General features: G+C 42.7%; 1 protein-coding gene across 1 annotated transcript in view; it reads left to right on the top strand.

Moving 5' to 3' along the window:
• The window catches only part of MAN1A2 (mannosidase alpha class 1A member 2), a 309,610-nt gene extending 289,734 nt beyond the window's left edge, over positions 1-19,876 (top strand). Inside the window, exons 11-13 of the mRNA XM_030535069.1 lie at positions 6,487-6,659; positions 11,584-11,699; positions 16,907-19,876. Coding sequence (XP_030390929.1) covers positions 6,487-6,659; positions 11,584-11,699; positions 16,907-17,039 — 422 coding nt within the window. The 3' untranslated portion in view covers positions 17,040-19,876. The remainder of the gene's footprint in view (positions 1-6,486; positions 6,660-11,583; positions 11,700-16,906) is intronic.
• The last annotated feature ends 300 nt before the right edge of the window (positions 19,877-20,176 follow it).

Raw genomic sequence — 20,176 nt, 5'->3', positions numbered from 1 at the left:
GTTAAAAAAGAAAATAAAAGGTCAGGCTATATAAGAAAGGGGATAGATAGTAATGTTTTAAATAATATTACATAGAAAAAAGCTACAGTAAAAGAATATTTATTTTATAAATTCAAGCACTCAGAACTTGTGAAATGCCAGATTTATGGTTGTTTGTGCAACCTCAATTCCTCATTCATCCGTCCTGTGAACTGAATGAAGCAAAGGTCCTATGGAAAAAATAGCATGTGATTACATATTTAAAGGTTGTATCATAATGTATGCGCAAAAGGAGGTAGAATGAGATTGTTTGAGCAAACATAAATTTAGCATTTCCTGACTTTCAAGTGCTTAACATTGCAATCTAAATAATGTTCATTTAACATTTTTTGTATTTAAAGGTTAAGATAAATTATCCAGTGTGCAAGGTAACAACCTCCCCAATAAATATTAGGGTTTCAGTCCTGAATTTTCCGGATCGCAGCACAAACTGTTACCACTTGAGTACAGGACTAATTGTTAGTGAGGGCAGGAGGAAGCTGTTATCCCAGAGTGGGGAATGAACCTCCAGGTCCAGGTGCTGTGGTCAGTGGGAGAGCATCTGGCCTGGCTTGGCCTGGCCCAAATCTCTAGCTCTTTCCCACTGTGGAAGCTGGGGGAGCTCTTGAACAATGAAGTACGCCCAGAGGGGGCATATTAAGGTCATGTGCTGGGTCTGGGTGAGGAGAGCCCAGCCCAACTCTGTTCTTCATCACACCCTTCCTACACCTGCATTGGCAGCTTCCAGGTATTCTCAGGGCAGCTGCGACTGCTTTGGGGAATGTATGTGAGAGAAGAGAAATTGCATTCTATTCTTTTGACATTGTTCAGCAAAAGTTGAATGGAATTTTCATGAGAAATTTCCTTTCTGTACCCTGAGGACATTCCCCTGCCAAATATCAAAGGCTGTTACAAACAATGGAGGGGTGAGAATTTCTCAAAGAAATTATGGCAAGAATCCTTTATAATAGAAAGTGTTATGGAATCTAAAGGGGAGTATGGGTCACTGCCAGCTTCCCCTATAATAATGTCATCATATAAATCACAGGACACCATCGTCTGCAATACTGTGTTCATTTCCTGTCACTCCATCTCATCAAAGATACATGTAAATAAAGGCAATCTTGATTTCGGCAACAAAAATGGTATGGAGCCTAGAGAAATTTCTATGTGATGAGTGAAAACTTTGGAGGCCAATCTCTATTGTTACGCTACTGTTAAGCTAAAGTAACTCAGTTGACTTTAGTGATGTTACTCCAGATTTATGCCAGTGTGATTTAAGGTATAATATTGTTCTATGTAGTATAGTGAGACTAATAAGGGACATGATAGAGGTACATAAAAAAAATGGCATTGTGAAGAGAGGGTATTTTGACCGCTCCTTTTTATCTAATCACATGACACAAGAGGGGACAGTCAATGAAATTGGAAATGCAACAGACTAAAACCTGATCAATCAACCTGCAGAATGCAGTGTCACAAGGATACTATAGAAATTAAGAGCTTAGCAAGATTCCAAAAAGGGATAGACACATATGGATACTGAGAACATCCAGATTTGTATTATATAGGGGTTTCATTTAATAAAGGACATAGACCTTTATGCTTAAGAACATACCCCAGCCATTAACTGACAGAGTTTAGAAACTGTCTGTGGGCTGTTTATTCTACAGTTGTCCATGAAGGACCTCGGAGTATTGGTTGATCACAGGATGACTATGAGCCGCCAATGTGATATGGCCGTTGAAAAAGCTAATGCAATTTTAGGATGCTTCAGGCGAGGTATTTCCAGCAAAGATAAAGAGGTGATAGTACTGTTATACAAGGCACTGGTGAGACCTCATCTAGAATACTGTGTGCAGTTCTGGTCTCCAGTGTTTAAGAAGGATGAATTCAAACTGGAACAGGTTCAGAGACGGGCTACTAGGATGATCCGAGGAATGGAAAATCTGTCTTATGAAAGGAGACTGAAAGAGCTTGGCTTGTTTAGCCTAACCAAAAGAAGGCTGAGGGGGGGTATGCTTGCTCTTTATAAATATATCAGAGGGATTAATATCAGGGAGGGAGAGGAATTATTTAAGCTTAGTATCAATGTGGACACAAGAACAAATGGATATATACTGGACACTAGGAAGTTTAGACTTGAAATTAGATGAAGGTTTCTAACCACTAGAGGAGTGAAGTTCTGGAACAGCCTTCCAAGGGGAGTAGTGGAGGCAAAAGACATCTCTGGCTTTAAGACTAAGCTTGATAAGTTTATGGAGCGGATGGTATGATGGGATAACCTAATTTTGGCAATTAATTTAGCAATTGATCACTGGTTATCAGCTGGTAAGTATGCCCAGTGGTCTGTGATGGGATGTTAGATGGGTTGGGATCTGAGTTACTATAGAGAATACTTTCCTGGGTGCTGGCTGGTGAATCTTGCCCACATGCTCAGGGTTTAACTGATCGCCATTTTGGGGGTCAGGAAGGAATTTTCCTCCAGGGCAGATTGGCTGAGGCCCTGAAGGTTTTTTGCCTTCCTCAGCAGCATGGGGCACGGGTCACTTGCTGGAGGATTCTCTGCAGCTTGAGGTCTTCAAACCACAATTTGAGGACTTCAATAACAGACATAGGTTAGGGGTTTGTTATAGAAGTGGATGGGTGAGATTCTGTGGCCTGAATTGTGCAGGAGGTCAGACTAGATGATCATAATGGTCCCTTCTGACCTTAAAGTCTATGAGTCTATGAAGACGCTTGCACCTTCCCCTGAAGTGTCTGATGATGGCAACTTTCAAGGTCTTGGATACTACATTAGTTGGTTTTATCCATAGTGGTAATTCCTGCATTCCCAGTAGCACAAACTGCATAAGTGATTGATTCATGAAAATGACTTCAGACAAGGTAGGGCCCAAGTAAGAGCAGGTACTGGCCCTGTTCCACGACTGGCTATAATCAGACAAACAGACAAAGGAAATGTGGGAGGGATGTGATAGTTGTTCTCCTAGGAAATGTAAAATGACACTATATACTGATGGACTGGTTCTGCAGCTACAAACTACTGAGGGTCTCTTCCTCAGTTTTTATATTAGAGGTTAGAAAGCAACACTGCTTTTCTGATTCTTTCTTTCCTTTTCACTAGCTAGTTAGTTTCTAGGCTAGCTGTAGTTTTATAGTGAAACATATATAAAAATAAAGGACAAAATTAGGACTAAAGTCACTAGAGTTAGGTTCCTAAATCCATACTTAAGCACGTGAATAAGTTCCCTAATTTTGACAGTGTTGAACATCCACAGCTCCCATGGATATTACCTTCACTTGGCTAAAGTCTCTTTAGGAGCCAGTCCTGTTATAATTTAACTCTGCACTCTTGTGCGTTTCCAAAATCATTCTCTGCCCCCACTGCCTACAACGAGGCCCTTCAATCTCCCAGATACCTAGATAAAACATCTGGAGTTGAGCACTGTGTTAGACTATAGTAAAATATCCATGATGGACCCCCATACTAGACTTTCTTTACATGGAAGAAGGATGCTGTCCAACAGGATACGCAGTTTAATTTGTCTTTCCTCCTCTGCCCTGCCTTGAGCAGAAGCAATGTTTCAAACTCCTGGAAGAGTTCATGAAAGAGGCATTAAAAGTCCAGCCAGACTGACACTGAGGCCATCTCATGTATTATAAGAGTGTGCTGCATTCCATGTGCCGCCTTGATTCAAGTGCAGGTAGACAGCACTCCCTGCTCTACTCTTCTTCCAGAAAGTGAAAGCACTCCCTTCAGATCCCTGGTCTCAGCTCCAGCGGCCACTGCAGCACCACTCTCTGGGTACGTCTACACTACGGGATTATTCCGATTTTACATAAACCGGTTTTGTAAAACAGATTGTATAAAGTCGAGTGCACGCGGCCACACTAAGCACATTAATTCAGCGGTGTGCGTCCATGGTTCGAGGCTAGCATCGATTTCCGGAGCGTTGCACTGTGGGTAGCTATTCCATAGCTATCCCATAGTTCCCGCAGTCTCCCCTGCCCCTTGGAATTCTGGGTTGAGATCCCAGTGCCTGATAGGGCAAAAATCATTGTCGCGGGTGGTTCTGGGTAAATGTCGTCACTCGTGAGTGATTCCTTCCTCCGGGAAGGCAACGGCAGACAATCATTTCACGCCCTTTTTCCCTGGATTGCCCTGGGAGACGCCATAACACGGCAACCATGGAGCCCGTTCAGCTTTTTTTTTACTGTCACCATATATCTACTGGATGTTGCTAACAGACGCGGTATTGCAGCACTACACAGCAGCATTCATTTGCCTTTGCATGATAGCAGAGACGGTTATCAGTCATTCTGTACCGTCTGCTGTGCCATTGTAAATTGGCAATGAGATGACGGTTATCTGTCGTTCTGTACCGTCTGCTGTTGTCATGGGTGCTCCTGGCTGAGATCGGCCGGGGGCGCAAAGACAAAAATGGGAATGACTCCCCGAGTCAATCTCTCCTTTATGGTATCTAAAAATAGAGTCAGTCCTGCCTAGAATATGGGGCAAGTGTACTAGAGAACCAGTGTACCAGAGAACCAGAGAGCACAGCCGCTCTGTTTCAGATCCCGCAGAAATGATGAGCAGCATGCCATTCATGGGGGGTGCCCCTGCAACAACCCCACCCGTTGCTTTCCTCCCTCCCCAACCTTCCTGGGCTACCATGGCAGTGTCCCCCCCCCCATTTGTGTGATGAAGTAATAAAGAATGCAGGAATAAGGAACACTAACTTGTTAGTGAGATAAAATGAGGGGGAGGCAGCCTCCAGCTGCTATGATAGTCCAGGCAGGACATTAAGCAGTGTGAGGGAGAGTAGCTCAGCATCCCACTGCTATGATAATCCAGGCAGTACAGAATCTTTTCTTTACACATGAAAGGGAGGGGGCTGATGGAGCTCAGCCCCCAGTTGCTATGATGAGGACGGTTACCAGCCATTCGTGCCATCTACTGGGAATGACCGGGAATCATTCCTATTTTTACCCAGGCGCCCCCAGCTGGCCTCACCTGAGGCCAGCCAGGGGCACTCCTGGGCTCATGACGAGGACAGCTACCAGTCCTTCTGCACTGTACCATCTGCTACCGGGGAGGAGTGGAGAGAGGATGCTACTGTTTACTGCTGCAGCACCGTGTCTACCAGCAGCATGCAGTATACATAGGGTGACATATAAAAAAGTCAAGAAACGATTTTTTCCCTTTTCTATCACGGAGGGGGAGGGGGGGCAAATTGACGAGATAGACCCTGAACCACCCCGGACAATGTGTTTGACCCTATAGGCATTGGGAGCTCAGCCAAGAATGCAAATGATTTTCGGAGACTGGGGGGACTGTGGGATAGCTGGAGTCCTCGGTACTCCCTCCCTTCCTCCATGAGCGTCCATTAGATTCTTTGGCTTTCCGTTATGCATGTCACGCAGCACTGTGCTGTGGACTCTGTATCATAGCCTGGAGATTTTTTCAAATGCTTTGGCATTTCGTCTTCTGTAACGGAGCTCTGATAGAACAGATTTGTCTCCCCATACAGCGGTCAAATCCAGTATCTCCCGTACAGTCCATGCCGGAGCTCTTTTTGGATTTGGGACTGCATCGCCACCCGTGCTGATCAGAGCTCCACGCTGGGCAAACAGGAAATGAAATTCAAAAGTTTGCGGGGCTTTTCCTGTCTACCTGGTCAGTGCATCCGAGTTTGGATTGCTGTCCAGAGCGGTCACAGTGGAGCACTGTGGGATACCGGCCGGAGGCCAATACCGTCGATTTGCAGCCACACTAACCCTAATCCAATATGGTAATACCGATTTTAGTGCTACTCCTCTCATTGGGGAGGAGTACAGAAACCGATTTAAACAGCCCTTTATATCGATATAAAGGGCCTCATTGTGTGGATGGGTACAGCGTTAAATCGCTTTAATGCTGCTAAAATTGGTTTAAACGCGTAGTGTAGACCAGGCCTCTGTATCCTTCCTGCTCAGGTAATGCAGTTTCTGTAACTGAGGCATAGATGGAGCAGGTTGTCCACCTCTGGCCTAGATGGAAATACAGACTATCTGCGATGATTCCTAATTCACCTTCTCAGGCCTTTTCTCATCCTGCCATATTAAATCAATAGAATGTTAAAAATGTTCCTGACCATTTTCTCTTTTCCTTATGTATAGCAAGAACCAATCTGTCTCAGTTTAATTTTACCTTATAACTGAATGTGTTAAAATGCTTATATTCTTAGTGTTTTATTAGTTTCTAAGGGGACTACTATTCTCCTGTCAAGATAAGTAGATTTAACACAGGGATCAAATACATTATTCATTAGAAATATTAGAAGCCTCAACAATAGGAAATATTTATGAGACTATTCAAAGAAAAGCTAGATTTTGTTTCAGATTTTTTTGCATGCTTTGTGTAACTCCCTCTCCCAAAGACTGGAAAGGAATAAAGTATTCCTGTTTTCTTTTCTCTTCTCTCTGCAGCATTAAAGCTGGGTCCTGAAGCATTCAAATTTGATGGTGGCCTAGAGGCAGTGGCAGTGCGGCAGAATGAAAAATATTACATTCTAAGACCAGAGGTGATCGAGACCTACTGGTATATGTGGAGATTTACACATGATCCCAAGTACAGACAGTGGGGCTGGGAAGCAGCACAGGTAACTGCTGATTGGCTCAGTCAATAGAATTATTCTGCTTTGTTCTTCTGTAGCTCTTTTCATCCCAAACACTTTCCAAACAATAATTTATTAGTCATCACCAGCCCCTGTAAGATAGATTGGCTATGTTCGTGGTGGTGATTATTATTATCTTTCCTGTATAACAGATGGAGAAATGGATGTTATAGAGAGGTGATCTGCTCAAGGTTACACAACAAGTGAGTGGCAGAGTTGGCAATAGAGCCCAGTAGCCATGACGCCCAGGCAGAATCCCAGTCCCAGTAAAGGTTTCTCTGAGACAAGCTTTGGAGGCTTTAACCCCCAGTGTTTTCCTGTGCCTCTTTGTATGAGAGGACACCAAGCTCTTCCTTAAGCTCCTTCCGCAGTTTTCAGGGCAGCGTCTTCACATGCTCTTCAAATATGTGTCAGCATGGATCCCACTGTAGGGGCACATGCATTTTATGCATGTGACTGGATTCTTTTTGCTAGCAGTGTCCTTTGGGGCTCCATTGGCTCCCATACAAGGACATAAAGAGTGGGCAGCCATGACTATCCCTCAGTTCCCTCTTACCACCCATGGCAGTGAGATGGAACCTAGCAGTGTCCTATCTGCTAGCAACTCTATCATGATCTATCTTAATCTAAACTTCTGAAATTCTTCAAACCAATCTTCATCCCTTTACCTTCAACCTTTTGGACTCAATAATCCTTGTCCAGATTGAAATCCTTCAATCAGACCTCCCTGAACAACTTCCACCCTCAAAACAGACCCCACCCCTCACATATAGGATCATAAGATGACAGACTCAAAAACAGTGGGCTTCAATCCCTACCCATCATACAAACTAATCCTGCTTAAAGATGGGCACAGCAGGTGCCTTTTCTGCCTGGATGAACCGCACTTTCCAAGCAGGTGCTTTTGTTCTCCACTAAAACCAGAAAATTATGGGATGTGAAGCTCAAGCTCCACCTTTTAGAACAATCTGTGGGAATGGCATTGGACACAGAAAATCTGGGTTCAAGAACCCCCATACCAGTCAAACCTGTAAACTCAAAGTCTTGTCTCTCTCACCAACAGAAGTTGGTCCTATAAAAGATATTACCTCCCTCACTTTGTCTATATAATAAAATTGTCAAGGTTTTAGAACACAGACCATCGAGATTTCTCTCACTGGCCCTTTTAGTAACTACACATTGCAAACATTTCAAAGTATGACCATTATCCCTATTCCACTATAGCTAAATGGAATCACATAGTAATTGTGTGACCTAGTGGAAAGACTGTTGAACTGGGACTAATCCTAGCTCTGCCACTGGCCTGCTGGGTGACCTTGGCAAGTCACTTCATCTCTCTGTGCCTTGGTTTCCCATATGAAAAGTGAGGATAATGTTGTAAAGTTCTTTAAGATCTACTGATGAAAAGCACTATATAAAAGCTAGGTCTTTTGATTAGTACCTAGCTGCAGTAGAATATCAACTGCAAACCTAGGTGAGAACTACACCTGTCTAAATGATCACTAACTCCTACAAACTAACATTTCTTTTTCGGTTTAAAAAACCTAAGAAATTAAATGGCAAAGTCTTTGTTAATTCAGTGTTAAGGTTGCCTGGTGATAGCCTGTGCCCTTGCAGAATGATGAGTTCAGCAAAGGTCAAACTTCTGAAAAACAGGAAACGAGTTAAGTTAAATACCCACGCAACCTTAAAACTGCCCTTTTGGAGCAATGCCCTGCAACCACCATAACAGTACCAGGGAAGACCACCACAGTGCCCTGCTACTGAACGTGAGAACGGCCATACTGGGACAGACCAATGGTTTATCTAGCCCCGTATCCTGTCTTCTGACAGAGGCCAGTGCCACATGCTTCACAAGTAGTGAGCAGGACAGGGCAATCATCAAGAGATCGTCCCCTGTTGTCCAGGCCCAGCTTCTAACAGTCAGAGGTTAAGGGACACCCAGAGCATAGGGTTGTGTCGCTGGCCATCTTGGGAAACAGCTAGTGATGGATCTATCCTCCAGGAATTTACCTCATTCTTTTTTTAACCCAGTTCTACTTTTGGCCTTTACAGTGTCCTCTGGCAATAAGAACAATGGGTTGACTGTGTGTTGTGTGAAGCAGTACTTCCTTGTCTTAATTCTAAACCTGCTGCCTATTAATTTCATTGGGTGACCCCTGGTTCATGTGTTATGTAAAGGGGTAAATAACACTTCCTTATTTACTTTCTCCACACCATTCATGATTTGATAGACCTCTATCATATCCCCACTTAGTTGTCTCTTTTCCAAGCTGAACAGTTCCAGTCTTTTTAATCTCTCTCCTCATACGGAAGCTGTTCCATACCCCTAATCATTTTTGTTGCCCTTTTCTGTACTTTTTCCAATTATATTTTTTTGAGTTGGGATGACCAGAACTGCACACGGTATTGAAGATGTGGGTGTATCATGGATTTATATGGAGGCAATAAGATATTTTCTGTCTTATTATCTGTCCCTTTCCTAATGGTTCCTAACATTCTGTTTGCTTTGACTTTTGCTGCACACTGAGCAGATGTTTTCAGGGAACTATCCACAGTGACTCCCAAGATCTCTTTCTTAAGTGGTGACAGCTAATTTATACCCCCTTATTTTGTATGTATAATTGGGATTGTTTCCCAATGTGCATTATTTTGCATTTATCAACATAGAATTTCATCTGCCATTTTGTTGCCCAGTATGATACAACATACACAATTATGTATTGAAGTGATGCCAACTGGAACCTCAAGGTACACATGTACATACATACTTTAATAACACATGAGGGGACTCAGACCCAGATCTCTGCATATCACTGTCACAGCTCTGTGATGCTCCTCTAATTAATTCCCAGATCTCATATCACAATAACTGCCCTTTCAAGTTGCTCCAGACATTCAGTACAGCTATACCTAAGAGGGAATGAAGCTGAGTGCATACAGATAATTCTCAGTGGCTATTGTGCACTTGCAGGAGGCAAAGTTACGTTTGTGTAGGCATTTACCTTAACTGTGTATTACCTGGTTTTCAGAAGTCTGAATTTTGCTGAACTTGACGTTCTGGAAAGTCACAAACCATCACTGGGAAACCTTATCTCTTCATTCATGATTTTTTTTGCCCTTTAATGCCTATCACATAGTGGTCTTGTGTGAATTAATTAGCTAATGTTTGTAACATACTTTGTAAAAGCAAAGTATTGTTTTTAACCTATAGTATTTTTGTTGCTATCAGCATTTATAATAGCTGTTGGAAATTAAAATCTGTCAGGAACAGACAGCACGACCTCCAAAAGTCCAGCCTCCAAAAGTCTTCAGTGGCTGCTATGCTCTTGAATAGAGGTGCTTCCTGAAGAAAGTACAGATGCTGGCATGCATTGTGGCCAGGTGACTATGTTAAAGATAGAACAGTCATGCTGAGACCTGGTGTTCCCCTTCCCCACCTTCTCATCTACCCTCATTTTTAAGAGTCTGAATGAATTAAAGTTTCTTTATAATAGTCCTAGACTTTTATATGCCACACACTTTGACTATTTGATTGATACTGCTGGATTTTGTAGTCATAGATATGGACAATTTTAACCTGCAGTCCTACAGTTTTAGGGGAAACCACGTAACTTCCCCTGCTAGTTTCCCTGATTGCGTCTGCAGATATTCACAAACATACATTTCCAGTGGAGAATCTCTTTTGTTTCCAGCCCTCCAAGGTTGAGGCATAGATTGTGAGTAGCTCATTTAGTCAGAATTCATTTTCTTTGTGTATAGAGACATCTGTTTCTACACTGCATTTGTTCCCCTGCTTCAATTCCTCTCAGCTTCTGTTGAGCATAACGAACAGAAATTAGAATTAGCAGAAAACTGGGCCTACAATAGCCTGTAGAGAAAAGACTCATACAGATTAATGGGCCAAATCATAGATAACTGAACTACAGGTAGCTGTGTTCTGTAGTTTGATAATGACAGGCATCTGAAGCCAAACACTTTCTCTGATCTTTGTGCCTTCTCCTTCCCTGCACGAACCTATTTGAATAGCTGATGTCTGCTGAGGAGGCACCACCAAGTCAGCAGGGAAACCCAACTAATCTGTGAATCATTGCAGAATAATTTCTTTGGACCTGGTTTTAATAGCTGTTGTTCTCATGTGCCAAAAATATGAGGATGTGAGTAGAATAACGAGGCTCATACAAGGGGTGTTTTGAGCAGCTAATGTGTTCTTTGCACTCCTTCTTTCTTCCTTCGTGCTTTTTGCAGCAGTAAGTAGAGAGAGCTAGGTGCTGACTTGTGGGCAAGTTTGGGTGACATGCAAGGGTTTGAGGATTTGGGATCCACCCACTCCCACAAAGCCCTGGCTGGGATGATTTAGTTGAGGTTGGTCCTGCTTTGAGCAGGGGATTGGACTAGATGATCTCCTGAGGTCTCTTACAACCCTAATCTTCTATGATTCTAGGATTCCTCTTAGTATTTGTGTGCTCAGGAACCTGGATTGCACCATTTCAAAGACCAGGAACCCTGCTGGGACAGCTCAGACCAGTGCAGCTGGGATCAAAATTCAGTTTAAGTAGGAAAGGAAGAGATCACGTGGGAGTCCAAAGGGAGGTGGAGGAGCCTGTATGGGTCAGCAGACAGCCCCCAGTGATGTATGCAATCCCTTGTGCCCCCTCTTAATAACCTTCTGCAGGAACCCATGACAAACTATCTCAAAGTTTCTAAAACTCCTCCAGCTCTCCTATCTACAAAGTGCAGTGATATGACTGTCCTTCGCCCATTATTTCAGCTGTAATTCTCAATACCATTAGCAGAGTATGTTGCTGTGTACTCTGGTCAGTACTGGTCAATCCTTGCTTTGCGTATCTTTTCAAATATTAAAGTGCAGGTAAAATATGCCTCTTCTGTTCTTACTTCTTCTCTACAGGCTATTGACAAATACTGCCGAGTCAGTGGTGGATTTTCGGGGGTCAAGGATGTCTATTCCTCATCTCCTGCATATGACGATGTACAACAGAGCTTTTTCCTTGCTGAAACTCTGAAGTAAGCAAACTTCTCTTTATGCATATTCCCATAAAATAGCCTGGGGCAGTGTCATGTACTGTATGATTACCCAGTGCCTAAAATAATAGATTGGATTAACACTTCAATTTCGAGATCATCACAGGGTGTTTTCCTCTTTTTGGTTTTTATTTTGGAGTTCCCTGGCTTTCCCATTCCAGTCCAGAGAAACCATAGCAAAAGTCCCCCAATGACAGAAGTGTAAGCTTATTATTCTTAAAACCTCAGTTTGATTTCTTATATCTCTAGTCAGAACACAAACTGCCAGGGAAAAGGAGAGGTTATCACCTCTAAACAAATTCCATTTGTAAGATCATTTAATTTTAGCTGCACTGAATCAACATGTTTTACATGACCAAGTGCCAGGACATTGATCTTGCAGAATCTACTCTGCCTGCATGTTGCAATGACCAAGATGGGGGACTGTGAATGGGAAAATATGGCATGGTATAAATATCCACCACATGGTTATTGGATATTTTTTCTGTATTATGTCTGCAGAATGTTTGTTTAGTGGAGTGACTTTTAATTCAAAGCCAGATTCAGCATGTTTTCAAATTTTAGAGATCTTTAAATATTTTTGTTTAGTCGAAATTTGTTAACTAGAAATGGTTCTACTAGGACACATCTAGTTCATCTTCCAGATGGTAATGCAGTCTGTTCTCCAGTATTTCATCTAATCTGGTTTTAAGTGTCCCAAGTAATGGATCTTTCTCCCACCTTTTTTCCCAAGTAATAACCTAGCAACTACTGTACAAGAACACACCAATGGTACTGAGATGCTGCCATGATGGATGCCATGATAGGAATCTATATAGAGATAACAACGTATTATGGAGACTTTGCTAACACTCCATAGTTAAGATTGAGTTGAGTTTTGCACTTAAAGCCAGCATCTTTTATATTTATGAAAAATAGAGTGTCATCTTGTTAAGTACAGAATGACTATTCAGAGAATTTTAAAATTAAATCTCTTAACTGGTTTGATTAGTTTGGTCTTAAACGAACAATATAGAGTCTTCAAACTTCCTATGTAGTTAAAACTCACTGAAATCTTGTGCATAAGCTCCACTGAAAAATGTTTAGGAATAATGGACATTGTTTGCCATTATTCTTCATGACTGAAATTTCCCCTTCAGCAGAGGTTGAAGAATAATGTTCTACTCCATAAAATTCTACGGAGAGCTTTAAAGATGGCTGCTACTCCTGTTGTTCTCAATGAGATCGAGGCCACACACTGCACTTAGAAAGAATGTCCACTCTCTCAGGGTATCTGCTCCTCAAAATGCTCCTCTCACCCTCCCAAGAAGGGGCCATAATCTTCCATCCAGACAGGCTGGCTTCACGCCTGTTGGTAACAATTGGAGGCAGTATGCATTTGGAAACAGGACATCTTAACTGTGTGCTGCCCTTTGGTCTCACTTTTATTAAGAACTAGAGCTGGTAGAATTTTCCTAAATATTGCATTTTTGTCAGACGTTTTTGTCAAATTCAATTTTCAATGAAAAATTAACAAAAAATATTTAGTAAAACATTTTGGGTTTTCAAACAGCTTTAGAGCTGGTTGGAATTTTTTGATTATCAAAAAATGTTAATGAAATTTTGACATTTTTCAAACCTTTGAAAAATTCCTGAAAAATTTATTAGTGCTTTTTCAACCATTCCTGTCAAGAAAAATGGGAGATGGAGACATCTCCTTTGTCAAGAAAGGCTGAAGAAAAAAATCACAAACTTTCCGTTATGAAAAATAATGGCAAAATGACTATTAATCCTAAATATTTGTTTTAAAAAACTAATTGTTCTTCAAACGATTGCACATGTCCAGTCCACTATTGAAGTCTGTGTGCCCAGCGCATGGCTGTCAGAAACATTTTCCCTCAGCAGTACTTATTGGGCAGCTCAAGTGCCCTCTGCACTGGGTTCTACTGACTACTCCCTATTTGATCGTCCATGTCATTGACTGATTATTTACATATTGAATCCTTCCTCCATTGCTTTTCTCTGCTGGATTTATCTGCTCCAGAATTGAATCATCATAGGTCTCATTTCTTGTTTCATGTACTCACAATGTAACGGCTTGTTGTATGTAACCGATTACTTATCATGACCAGTCACTTCTCTCCTATGGCTCTAGCCTACCCTCTTCTATACATTTTCTTTTTCCTCTTGTGCCCTTTTCTTTTCATCTTCTCCCCTTGCTCTTCTCCCCAACCTTTCTCTATGAATTGGACAGTACCACCATTCTCCTTGTCATTCAGCCTTGGTATCATCTTTTAACTCAACACTTTCCTTTTGTCCATATGTCCAAATTATGTCTAAATCTTGCTGCTCCCTCCTGCACAACATCTTTAAAAGCTGATCTCTCTTCTGTGCCCACACTGCCCAAACTCTTGTCCAAGCTCAGATCATCTCACATCTCAGCTACTGCAATCTCCTCCTCCTTTACCCTTTATGTCTGTAGCCTCACTCCCCTCAAATCCCATCAAATGCTGCTGCTAAAATAATCTTCCAGGCTCGTCACTCTGATTGTCACCCCTTCCTCTGGCTGACCCTCTTCCACTACAATCAGACTCCAGACTTCTTGCTGCATCTCACAAAGCCCTTCCCAGCCTAGGTCTGTCCTGCCTAGCCAACCTTTTATCTTACAGTAAGGTTGACTCTTGCCTTTCTCATTGATGCCACCCTTGATAGCCCAGTTCCCCATGACTCTGACAAACACTTCTGTGTTTTCTCCCATGCTGCTCCTTATATACGGAAAAGTTCCCAGTCAAAATCCATGAAGCTACCATCTGACCCTCCTCCAACACCCTCCTCAGAAATCATCTCTTCCATAATGGACACACTGAAATATAATCTGATTCTTAGATTCCAAGGCCAGAAGGAACCATTGTGACAATCTAGTTTGACCTCCTGTATAACACAGGCCATAGAACTTCCCTGAATTAATTCCAGGTTGAACTAGGGCAGATCTGTTAGAAAAGCATCCAGTCTTGATTTAAAGATTTCCATTAATGGTGAATTCTTAGTGAGTTGTTCCAGTGGTTTATTACCCTCACTGGTAAAAATATGCTCCTTATTTCTAGCCTGAGTTTGTCTAGCTTCAACTTCCAGCCTTTGTGAGCGAGATTGAAAACCATCTATTGTCAAATTTCTGATCATCATGTAGGTACTTACAGTCTGTCATCAAGTCACCCCCTTAACTTTCTCTTTTGGCTACAGCATCTCTCTGGGAGCTCATTTTCAACAGATTGTCTACCATGACCCCTGCAGGTCTTTTTCAGAGTCACTGCTTCCCTGGATAGAGTTCCCCCAGGATAATGGGCAGGTGGCATTATGATTGCTGCTCCTGATTGCCTGAGAATTGCACACATTCTATTATTTGTGTTACTCTATCTCCCCCATCTCATCCTGACCTACTTGTCTCATCCACTGTTGTGTGTTGTCCTTTGTCCCACTCTTTGGGGTTGGACACTGTAATTTTCTATATGTTTGTACAGCTGCTAGAAAAATAGTGGCCTGACCTGGTTGCTACTGCAATATAAATGTTAAATAATAACTCCACATGTAGCACACTTTTTTTGTAAATGAATATGGTAAAATGACCAACCATTTATTAATAAAGAAAACCAGAATTTTACTGCCTCAAAGTTTTTCTAGTTCCCCAAAGGCTTGAGCAGTGGCTCTCAAACTAGTGTACTGGTGACGCCTTTCACATAGGAAGCCTCTGAGTGCGACCCCCCCCTTATAAATTGAAAACATATTTTAATATATTTAACACCATTATAAATGCTGGAGGCCAAGCAGGGTTTGGGTGGAGTCTGACACCTCATGACTCCCTGAGGGGTCCTGACCCCCAGTTTGAGAACCCCTGGACTTTAGGATGTTTCCATTTGGAGCTGACCTCAGAGGTTGTGCCACACTCTGCCGAGGCCTGTCTCCACACAGCTCCCAAAGGCTCAGCTCTAGTCCTCTGCTCTGGCAAATGAGTCATATGAAATCAGCTGCTGACTCTCCTCAGAGGGCTTGAGCTCTTAGGGTCTGTCTGTACAGCAAATGAAGGTGTGATTTGCAGTGCAGTGCAGGTAGGCAAGCTGAGTACATATGGAGGTCCCCAGCCAGCTTGTATTGGGGAGGCTAGCCCATTCAAAACCTGTGCAGCAACATCTTCACTGCTATTGTTACCCGTTAGCTAGATTAAAGGTAGTGCAGGTATGCCTACCTGTGCTAAAATGACACCTTCATTTGCTGTATAGACATGCCCTTAGAATCAAGAAAACGAGTGTATATTAATCAGTAAAATAAAATTAATGACGAGGAAGAAAACACACACAACAGGCTGATTCTCTCTCTGCTCTGGAGATGACCTGGGGAAATGGGACAATATGGCAGTTAAGAGAGAGATACAAAATGCATCACATCCTCCTCAGCTGAGCACCTTGCCTCACCTTCTCCTAAGTGATCTCTTGCAGGGTATGCATATTTTCACCTCAGCTCCAGCTTTCAATATATTAAAATTTAATTTTAATTACTTCTCAGATATGTCTCTTGTTGCTAAAACCTGAAAGTGTAACTTTATAAGCAAACACTCTTCTGGTTTGTGGGAGCTCTGTTTCATTTTACCATACCTAAACTCCCAAACAGTGTGATAGGGTCTCCTCAAAGGCTGTGGTTTGTAATTAGTCTGTGAATGTAGAAATTGGGCAGTAATGAGTTTTCATAGCTGCCAAGTTTTGTACCATTTCATGTGAAAGTTCATACAAATTCTGTAATGGCATATATTGCATATACTGATAAATGTAACACAGTTAACACAACCTGCCCAGAGCACTGATGATGGTAAGACATGATGATGCACAACACATTTTATCTCTGGCAGGGTAGATGCTCATGAGTGTCTGGGGACATAGCTGGGTGGAAGACTTTGACTGGTCAGATGGAGAGAAGGCTGCTGGGGCTCCAGGAGGATAGAGTTCATGAGCTGCTGATGCATGGAGCTTTTGAGGCATGGGGATTCATGGGGGCAGGTGGGTGCTGTGGGTAGGTATGTGTTTGAGTAGCTGGTGCAGAGAGGAGTCTAGGGCAGCTGGATGTTGAGGATGCAGGCACAGGCCAGCCTAGGGCCATTATCAGGCTCCATGCCTTGTGCTTTTGCTATCCTTAAACCCCTGTTTTTCTCTTTTGATGTCCAGGTATCTGTATCTGCTTTTCTCCAATGATGATCTCCTGCCTTTAGACAACTGGGTTTTTAACACAGAAGCTCATCCCTTGCCTGTTTTACATTTAGCCAACACCACACTTTCAGGAAATCCTGCTTATCGATAAAAACAGCTCCAGGAAGAAGAGGAGAGACTGCACTCAGCTGTGTTTTGTTTACATGGACCACTTGAGACTTTAGGCTGGAGAGGAGACAGACATTTGGTTAATCTGATTCAAAACGCAGGGTGAGAAACAACCTCTGCCCCCAAAGCTCTTCAACCTGTAGATAAGTAAACTCTGAAATAATTCCTTTTTATACATGACCAAAACACGCTACTGGGGCATTTGCAGGACAGAGAGAGACCTTGTGTGCATTGAACCCGAACAGCAGAGTGGAGCCTGTTATTAGATATAGAGTCCAGCAGCCAAAGGAACAACAGGCTTCCTGGCCCGGGGCTGAAGTTTGCTACTGCTGGCCTTTGCAAGAAACTGCACACTTGTCTCCTACTCAGATGGGGTGTATTCCAGAGACTAAGACATTTTATTTTTTTTCTTTCTATTTTGATGATGGCATGAGCAAAGCAACAACAAAACAGCAACGTAACTGCACCAGCAGCACCAGGATTTGAAATTTTTTCTGTACCTGTCTGAATTTTCTAATCTGCATCAGTTTGCCGAGACTGGCAGCCATTCCCAGTGCCTCTCAGACCTTTGCCTCCTTTTCATTTACCCCCTTCATAACAAAGTCCAAAGACGTGTGAAGCACAATCACACCCAGAGAACAGTTACCAAGCATTTGTTTTTGTAATTTACTGGCAGCACTGTGCTGTTAGTTCACCACACAAGATGTGGGCACAGAGCATGGAAGACACAGCTAAGTGTCCTGTTTCCCTTGGTCACCAATCCTGTCATATGGAAAGGCCACACTCCCCTATAGCAGTCCTTTTCTGCCACTTCCACAGAGATAACAACAACAGAAATTGCCCATCCTGGTTTATGTGGCAGACTGCGTCACATTCACTGGGACACAGTTCTCTTTAGGTGAGATATAGTAGTTTGTATCATTGCATTACATTTGTCCATGCAACCTGTCCTTTTCCTTGACTCTCGCTTTTATTATTTGGACAATGTTCACTTTGTAAATCTCAAGTCTTGCCTTGTTTTTTTGAGGTGTATGGCAAGAGACCAAAACTGCCTCAGATTTGCTTTATTAAAACAAGTTTTATCTGGGTCATAAACTGCTCCCAATACAAAGCCGACATGAGATTCTCTCTGGAAACATGGTAAAATACCAAATAATTCCAGTTAATAAGGCTGTGTTACCTGCATACATTAGGTCTAGTTATTACATAGTCCTTCCCTGAGTGCAGGGGACTGGACTAGAGGACCTCTCGAGGTCCCTTACAGTGCTACACTTCTATGATTTCCTCTGGACATTGCTGGCTGAAGCAACCCCACTGTTCTGAGTTCAGGCCCAACAGCATGAGTTAATGGGGGTAGTGCATTTCAGTCTTCACTTACAGCATAGGTGTCCTGACTCTTGTCTCCCTTTACTGAGAATCTCTTCTCATCTATAGAATAGAATCCTGTGCACTCAGAAATAACGCCTGTTAGCATCAGTAAGGTTTGTTTAAAGTGAGTTTCACTTGCTGCTTTAATTTCTAAACATTTCCTTTCTTTCAATTTTTCTGCTTAAGTGGGCAGCTCTGTACCAGGCATCCTGTCTCACTGACAGCCGACTAGAGAAGTGTCTTAAATCAATATTGTATGCATAGACTGGAATCAGATTGTTGGTTACATATTTTAAGTGTTTCCTTTCCAGTCAGTGGGCAATAAAACAACCTTAGGGAAGATGCCTTATTCTATTAAAAGCATATATAAGATTCATGCTATTGGCTTTTGGGTCTGCCTACCATGCCTCATTGGGTAAAGTAGGATATTACGTGTAAGTCATTTATTTCCACACACCTCGGTACCAAATTTTCAACATGTTTGAGATCTTGAAGGCGTCTCCATTTTGTTTTCTCAAAATACAACAAAAGGGCAAAGTACCCCATTGTGGGCTATATTTATTTAAAGGAACTCAATCTTCAAAAGCAAATCATCTCTCCCCCCAGCCTCAGCACCGTGAGAGCGAAAAAGGATTCTGCTCACCTCCTTTTTTACTCTTCTTTCTCACAGCTCTCACGATTCTTTCCCGAGGGTCACTGTCCCTCGAGCTGAGAAGGGGCTGGCTCTAGATCATCTTAAGGTGCTTCTGCCCTCTTCACACAAGCAGGATGAACATGCTGCCTTTACAGTAGTCCTGTTGTAGCTATGTCAGTTCACTACAGAGGGAAGTACTATTACTAGGCAGCCAGCCACAAAACACCTTTGTCTTTGGTTTCTGTGATATTTTTAATTATGTGAGCCTTTCTGGGCTCTCAGTACTTCATTCCCCTCATATCAGCTTAAAGAGAGGTATGGATTTTTTTGCTTTGACTGAGTTTTAAGCCCCTGAAAATGAGCTTTCTATAATGAGAACATCACCACAACAGGAACTCCAGGATGGGATGGAGACAGGAAAGTGCAGCCCACTGAGCACTACAGTGAACTCCATGGCCACCTTCATCTTTTGTGCACAGCAGTGTCCTGCAGAACACTCTATCTCCCAATATGCAATGTCCCATCTTGGCCTGAGTGACCTGGCTGCAATCTGCTCCATTTTGTATATCTAAAGTGGCATTTAGTTTTTCCATTTTTAGTCCCCAATTCAGCAAAGCACATAAGCCTGTGGCCTTAATGCACAGACCAAGAACCATGCATGGAGACAGAGAATGGTAAAACCACTGACTCCTGTGATGAAAGTCCCACCTTAATGCTAAATTTCCTTTACTCTTTGGCATTAATTTAAAGCAGTGTTTCTCAAACTGGGGTCACTGCTTGTATAGGGAAAGCCCTGGCGAGTCGGGCCGGTTTGTTTACCTGCCCCGTCCACAGATCTGGCCGATCGCGGCTCCCACTGGCCGCGGTTCGCTGCTCCAGGCCAATGGGAGCTGCTGGAAGCGGTGCAGTCCGAGGGACTTACTGGCCACCATTTCCAGCACCCCCATTGGCCTGCGGTGGCGAACTGTAATCGGCCAGACCTGCGGACGCAGCAGGTAAACAATTTAAAGATTAAAAAACTTGTCATGGCAGTTCTGATGTGGTGTACTCTGGGAACAAATGTTAACCAAATGATTGTTGCCAGATTGCAATTTTAGTTTAAGAGGAGGAAGAGGGAG

This window comes from Gopherus evgoodei, chromosome 1 (assembly GCF_007399415.2).
Source record: "Gopherus evgoodei ecotype Sinaloan lineage chromosome 1, rGopEvg1_v1.p, whole genome shotgun sequence".
In the NCBI taxonomy this organism is placed as follows: domain Eukaryota; kingdom Metazoa; phylum Chordata; order Testudines; family Testudinidae; genus Gopherus; species Gopherus evgoodei.
This window is presented reverse-complemented; position numbering and strand designations above follow the sequence as displayed.